This window comes from Sabethes cyaneus, chromosome 3, assembly GCF_943734655.1.
Source record: "Sabethes cyaneus chromosome 3, idSabCyanKW18_F2, whole genome shotgun sequence".
NCBI lineage: Eukaryota > Metazoa > Arthropoda > Insecta > Diptera > Culicidae > Sabethes > Sabethes cyaneus.
In genome coordinates this window covers 31,909,463-31,917,265 of record NC_071355.1, presented here as the reverse complement: position 1 = coordinate 31,917,265, position 7,803 = coordinate 31,909,463, and the positions used below count along the sequence as shown (strand labels likewise).

General features: G+C 36.2%; 1 protein-coding gene across 1 annotated transcript; it reads right to left on the bottom strand.

The window, feature by feature from the left end:
• Positions 1-320: 320 nt before the first annotated feature.
• LOC128743599 (general transcription factor IIF subunit 1-like) lies at positions 321-1,931 on the bottom strand. Its single transcript, XM_053840203.1, has one exon. It carries the CDS (start codon positions 1,929-1,931, stop codon positions 321-323), a length of 1,611 nt encoding a protein of 536 aa, XP_053696178.1.
• Between the last annotated feature and the right edge of the window lie 5,872 nt (positions 1,932-7,803).

Sequence of the window (7,803 nt, the reverse complement as noted above, 5' to 3'; positions counted from 1 at the left end):
AGGGGTAAGACAACGACGGCGTAACTCAAAAAAAAGTTATCCGGATTCTTTAAGAGGTACAGGATGATAACACAAACCAGCTGATATTTACCCTTATCATGGCTTATTTTCTCTTGCGGTCAGCTAGTTAAACGTGCTAGTAGTGCAAGCGTAGTGTTCAAATTTACTACCTGGGATTTGTCATCGATTTTCATAGCAAAATTAATACCATTAAGTTCAAATATGTGATTCAATTTATTTATTTATTGTGAATAAACAAACACCTGTTAAGGTGTGCGGTTATAATAATTGAGAAATTTTACTTAAAAATAGAAATAAACCTAAATGCTGAGATACATCTTACCCTCAATGGTCTGCTTAACGGGGTTGATCTTTTTCAAGACGGCAGTCATCGTTGCAATTAGCTTCTCACTTGAAACGCCAATTGTCTTTCTTTTGAACTTAGCGAGTAGCTCCGTGGTAGTCATCGGTTTGCGTTTCAAATAGCGCCTCACCGTTTTTTCCGTTATACCATAATCACTGCTGTTACTGTTGCCGGAAAATGTGGGCGATAAAGCCATCGCCGAATCCAGTTTGATCTTTTTGGCCGGCGCCGACATGTTGTTGTTGAGGTCTGCCGAGGGCACTTCCGATCCAGCTAACTTCCGTTTCATTCCGTTCTGCAGGGGCGTGCTTGACGAAGCCGATTGAGAATTATTAGCGGTGGACAAATTCGAACCGAAACTTTGCTTTGAACTGATATTGTAGGCATCCGGATCGGTATCCGAATCCGAGCTGGAACTTGACGAGTCCTTTTTAACGTAATCAGACTTCTTCTTTTTTTTATTTTTCTTCTTTTTCTTGGAATGGTTATCTTCGTTGTCCTTAGAGGATTTGCACTTCTTTTCTTCCTCTTTTTCAGATACATCCTCTTCTTCAGATTTCTTTTCTTCATCTTCGGAATCTTCGTCCGATGTTAATAATTTGCGAAGGGCATCTTCCTCTGCAACTGATTTCAGCTCGTTGCTGGCTTTCGATTCCGGTTCGGATTCACTTTCCGATGAGTCGGAAATATAATCAAGCTCTCGGCCCTCATCATCGCCATCGTCCGATTCTTCTAAAGCTTCCTCATCTACGTCTCGTTTTCTTTTCTTGCTTTCAGCCAAAACTTTCTTTTTGGGCTTTTTATCTACTTCTTCATCACTGTCTTCCACCTTAGGCTTTTCTTCCTCATCCGACGAACTCATATCATCATCCGAATCGATCCACTCGTCCATATCACTGATTTTTAACATCTTCGCTTTTGAACCACCACTTTTTTTACCTTCTTCTTCTTCTTGATCTTCCTCGATGTCATCATCGCCCTTCAGACGTTTTTGTAGCATCAGCGAAAAGTAGTTCAGTGCTTTCTTTCTCTTACCAAACTCTTCTTCCGCTTCCTCAGCCGTTAGCGCTTTATACCGTTGAATAGGCTGAAAGTTATACCACTCATGTAAAGGATATGCTTCAATCGCTCCGTCCGGAGCCTGTACAAAAACATAGTAGGCCGAATTATCTCCTACGCCTCCTTCTCGGACGCCACGAAACTTCTTTCCGTCTTTTTTACCACCTTCCTCCAGTATCCACGGTTGCTCCTCAGGCCGATATTTCTTGGCCTGAATTCCATAGCGCTTCCGGCGAGCCTCCTCCCGTACCTCATGGTTGAACTCGGAACCAGCTCCAAATTTCGGCAATTCCTCCTGCCCCTTGAATGCCTTTAGATTGTTCTCCCGTTCCATCTTGACCGAACGCCACTGAGTGAAGTCAACGTTTTGTGTCCCGGTGAAACGCATTACGTTGTACTTTTTATTCAATTCCTTCGGTGCACGGATTACTAACTCCTGCACTGAAACTGGCGGACTGGATGAGCTGCCAGCTGATCCACCAGCATACCTTTCAGATGGTCGACTCATTAGGCCTACTTTTATTGACTACTAAAGTTCTAAAACGGCGCGAAAACACTCAGCGATATGCGATAGCGCTAAATAAACTAAATATGAAGGTTAAAATAAGTTCCGGTGCTGCCTTGCCGAAAACGATCTGTTTCTTTGCCAAGTTCGCAGAGACTGTCGATTGTATTCTGCGTTCAGTCTTTTATACCTTGAATCCAAGGTAACTCGCAGGTAAACTCTTAGGTATCAGTAAGGGTGGCTTAGGTGGCCCGGCGGCTCTTAGGTAATTTCTATCTCAAAGATGGGTAACAGTGATGCCAGATCTACGGATTTATCCTTAGTTCTACAGATTTAAGAATTTTTACGGACCTACATATTGCGTGCTCATATCTCCAAGGTCCCCAACAAGGAAAAAAAGTGCTCATATCTACGGATTGTCATAAATCTCACGGAAAAAATGAAAGTTTAATTTAATTACAACCACGTTTAATTTAGTTAAAACCACGAGTACCCAACATTGTGAGAAAAAAATCGTTCTATATTATGTATTAATGTTCTATTTGCTCTTGTTAGAAAAGGCGACAAAAGATAGCGCATATACGTCAGAAAAACGTCGAAAAACTCCAAAAAAGCGATGAAAATGTCAAGAAAATAAGTATGACGGTCTGTGACTAAGAGCACGAACGTGAGGCTCACGTAAGACTACGAATGTAGGTTCAGTTCGACAAAGCTTGGCATTTTACAAATGTTTGCCGTACAAATTTTCAATTTACTTTATTGTAATAAATGCTCTAAAACATTCCTATAAATTTATTACAAGAAGACAAGTTCAAATTTCCCAAATGCCCGTGCTACTGGCTTAAAAGATCATAGTTGTCATTAAACACACAACTTACGGTTGAACAAAACAATCTGGATTACCCTTTACCATTGGTTAACATTCGTCAATTTTCTTGAAAATAGTTACTATTTATTGTGACAGATTGATTTGAAATATAATTGCCTTTCAACTAACATACTAACAACGAGTTAAAATTGTGACAGTCAATTAACTAACGTTCTCTGCACATTAGTAGTTCCTTTTGACAGCTTTGGTTATCAGTCATTTCATACTTGACAGCAATACAATCGCAAATATGTAAACAAAGAGATTTTTTTAGTCGACCAAAAAAAATGCGTTATCAGCAATTTTAACTTAAGGTTTAAACGTAAAAACCAAATCTATTCTTGCTTTTTATATGTACGTTTTATTCTTTTCCATGCCAAAATCTACGAATAGAAACACAAAATCGAAAGAATTTTTTTCTGCCGGATTTCGGAAATTCCATTGTTCGAATTTTCATTTCTGCTTCGTGTTAGAAGCATTCCGTGCACTCCGTACAATCATTTTTCGAGTTCTTTAGGCTGTAGAGCCCATAGACAATAGATTTTATAAAAAATCGACTTATATTCAACAAATTATTTTTTTGCGTCCCCCCCCTCAATTTTTCAACCCAGTTTCAAAGGGGAGGTGATAAAAACTTCAAAAATAATTTGCAATGACGTTATTGTTGTCTTTTCTATACTTTTTCGCATTCTCTTTGTCCTGTCTGTGTTTTCTTCTATTCGTATATGTCATCTTTTTGTCTTTTCTGCCACATATATGTCATCTTTTCATTGGCTTTTTGTCATTTCAACGTATTTTTTGTCGTGTGTTCATCGTCTTTTGAAGTCGGTTTTTGGAATTTTTGTCGCTTTTTCCTCGGATTTTGCCTTTTCATCGTTTTTTTTATCTTGACACTTTTGTCGTGTTTTTTGCTTGCCTTGTTGTTTTGTCGCTGTTTTGGCTGCTATTCGTCATCGTATCGTTTTTTTGACGCCTTTTCGTCGTCTTGTTGTCATCTTTTTGTTGTTTTTACCTTTGTTATACTATATAACAAAGGTTTAGAAATTGGTCGAAAAACACGAAATTGATCCGAGGCCCGGAGGGCCGAATCACATATACCAAACGATAGAGCTCGAGTAACTGAGCAATGTCTGTGTGTGTGTGTATGTGTGTTCGCTCCGAATTTTCTATCGCCTGTTACTCGGAGGTGGCTAAACCGATTCGACCGCTATTACTTTTGTTTGAAAGGTATTATTGCCTAGTATATCATTATTAAATGGTTTCGTGGTCTGACTTTTCGTTTGAAAGTTATAAGCAAAAATGTGAAAACTACGTGACACGGTTTTCTCCGGAACCACGTAACCAATTTTAACGATATTAATACCAAACGAAAGCTCTTACTATTACTAAACATTTTGCTAAGTTTTATTGAAAACGGACAAGCAGTTTAAAAGTTAGCCTTGAAAAACTTGTTTTGACTAGGTACAAATGAACGCCTGTTTCTCAGAGATGGCCAAACCGATTTACACGCTATTAGTTTCATTTGGCAGGTAATATAGCCGGATAGATCACTATTGAATGGTTTTCTGATTAGGCGTTTAATTTGAAAGTTATGAGCAATCGAATACACCACACCAAAATTAACAATAATTTATAATGATTTTAACCAAGATAATTTACCTAATTTCAATTATTTTAATACCAAACGAGAGGTTTTCACACTACGAATATATATGCAAAATTACATAAGAATTGGTTTTATCGGTCAAAAGATATTAACCCTCGAACACTCGCGCCAACATTTATAACACGGTTACTTGCGCGCACAATAACCCAAAACCAAAGAAAACGTGCGCACTAGAGTTTTGACTAGGAAAACTTGGTTTTAAGTTTATCGAACCTTTGGAAGAGTTTCTTAAAATTGAAAGGTCTATCGTCTGATAGAATTTGAATTTTGATTAATCCCCCTAAAAGTGAAATAAAAAAATTATTTTCCTTCAGTTTCAATACAATACATTGATGCGTTCTGCAAACTTTTAGAGCAAATTATTACAAGAAATTTTGCTGGAGACAGCAATCTTCTATCTCTTCAGTGAAGGTAGAAAAATCTTATTTATTGTACATGAATTTGTAAAATCAGTTTTTCTATTCTAACTCTTATTGTGATTGTTGTATGACTTTTTCATGTATTACAAAGTTATACAAATAATAAAAATACACAACTTTGCTGAACATACTATATCTCTATGTTTCCTTGTTTAGGAGCTGTAGAACTTCAATTGTAAAAAATAACCTGATTTTGACCCCGAATTACTCGATTACCAACAGACGGATACATCTTAAACATTTTACATTTGCTGGTAGAGAAAATTCCAGTTGGGGTCAATTGCGGTACACCTCGCATGCTACTTGCTTCGTTTCTGTGATGTCGGTTTATGCTAATCTTGTTTCCTAACAATTTAAAGTATTAATGCATTGAATAATTCTGACATTTTGCTCATAACAAGTTTACTGAAGAATATACGTTAGTATATACGTAATATACGATTTGTAACTTTATAACAATACGGCATTCAAAAACATACACATGTTGAACAAAATGCAACAGCGTGAGTAACCGAAAGTTAACAAAAATTGATGAAATTTATTCAAGAAAACTTTATTGATGTGAATCAAATAGAATGGCATTACAGGAAATTATGCATAGTTCAAAAACTTATAAACTAGACCTTTACTACGCAATGCATATGTTAAAGAATAATATTTCATCTTACAACTTACTTTCACTTGGACTTACCCTCATTAGTAACAACTTACTCAGCAATTTCATGAGAAAAAGAACTATCAAAATTTATAAGTGCTTCTATTTGTTTCAAATTTTGTAAACTTATTCAATTTCCAAAAATTTCATGTAAACCAAACGTGTCGATTTCTATCTCAAATAGCAAGTAAGATCGTATAACAAAGGTTCCTTTCACCACTAGGTGGATTAAATCAGGTTTTATCGACATCTGTCGTCGTTTCGCCGTTTTTCATTCGCGTCGCTTCATCATTTGTTTTACCAATTTTTGGTCATTCTTGGGGTAAGGCAACAAAAAAAATTTTTACTGTCTTTTCATCGTTGTTTCATCTTTATTTTAAGCATATTTCGTCACCCTTTTAACACTTTTTAAACCTCTTTTTGTCATGTTTTTGTTCTTTTTGTCGCAATTTTGACAACTTTGAACTGCATTTTTATGTTTCTGTCGTGCTTTTGTCGTTTTTCTTTGTCTTTTTGTCAACTTTTAATCGTATTTTCATCACCTTCTCATGAGACACATTCCACGCATTTGTACACCAAGGAATCGGTATTTAAAACTGCATATTTCAACTCATATTATATTGGATATGAACCAGTGATTATTGAACTACAAAGAGAAAGTAGTTCTCAACACAATCAACATACAGAACATTTAATAATTAGCACATTGAAGTGTACACATATATAAACATGGTGGAAAAAGCGGTATTTCTGCGATGGTGTCCCGTTACGAAATGCAACTTGTTTTACCTACTTAAATAACGATCTAAATCAAAAAATAAATATTACGTTAGAAAGTACATTCAACAGACATAATTCAAAACTTGTTTTATAACTTAGTCACAAACGTATTATTTGCTAGTGGGAGCAAAATGTCAATGAAAGTCAGGTCCTCGTCGTAACGGGGCACGCTGGAATGTGTCATGAATTCCGAAATCCGGCAGAAAAAAATTCTTTCGATTTTGTGTTTCTATTCGTAGATTTTGGCATGGAAAAGAATAAAACGTACATATAAAAAGCAAGAATAGATTTGGTTTTTACGTTTAAACCTTAAGTTAAAATTGCTGATAACGCATTTTTTTTGGTCGACTAAAAAATCTCTTTGTTTACATATTTCCGATTGTATTGCTGTCAAGTATGAAATGACTGATAACCAAAGCTGTCAAAAGGAACTACTAATGTGCAGAGAACGTTAGTTAATTGACTGTCACAATTTTAACTCGTTGTTAGTATGTTAGTTGAAAGGCAATTATATTTCAAATCAATCTGTCACAATAAATAGTAACTATTTTCAAGAAAATTGACGACTGTTAACCAATGGTAAAGGGTAATCCAGATTGTTTTGTTCAACCGTAAGTTGTGTGTTTAATGACAACTATGATCTTTTAAGCCAGTAGCACGGGCATTTGGGAAATTTGAACTTGTCTTCTTGTAATAAATTTATAGGAATGTTTTAGAGCATTTATTACAATAAAGTAAATTGAAAATTTGTACGGAAAACATTTGTAAAATGCCAAGCTTTGTCGAACTGAACCTACATTCGTAGTCTTACGTGAGCCTCACGTTCGTGCTCTTAGTCACAGACCGTCATACTTATTTTCTTGACATTTTCATCGCTTTTTTGGAGTTTTTCGACGTTTTTCTGACGTATATGCGCTATCTTTTGTCGCCTTTTCTAACAAGAGCAAATAGAACATTAATACATAATATAGAACGATTTTTTTCTCACAATTTTGGGTACTCGTGGTTTTAACTAAATTAAACGTGGTTGTAATTAAATTAAACTTTCAATTTTTTCCGTGAGATTTATGACAATCCGTAGATATGAGCACTTTTTTTCCTTGTTGGGGACCTTGGAGATATGAGCACGCAATCTGTAGGTCCGTAAAAATTCTTAAATCTGTAGAACTACGGATAAATCCGTAGATCTGGCATCACTGTTACCCATCTTTGAGATAGAAATTACCTAAGAGCCGCCGGGCCACCTAAGCCACCCTTACTGATACCTAAGAGTTTACCTGCGAGTTACCTTGGATTCAAGGTATAAAAGACTGAACGCAGAATACAATCGACAGTCTCTGCGAACTTGGCAAAGAAACAGATCGTTTTCGGCAAGGCAGCACCGGAACTTATTTTAACCTTCATATTTAGTTTATTTAGCGCTATCGCATATCGCTGAGTGTTTTCGCGCCGTTTTAGAACTTTAGTAGTCAATAAAAGTAGGCCTA

What these genes read in the sequence shown, in the direction of transcription:
- LOC128743599 (XM_053840203.1), bottom strand. Translation starts at nt 1,931, where the DNA reads ATGAGTCGACCATCTGAAAGGTATGCTGGTGGATCAGCTGGCAGCTCA.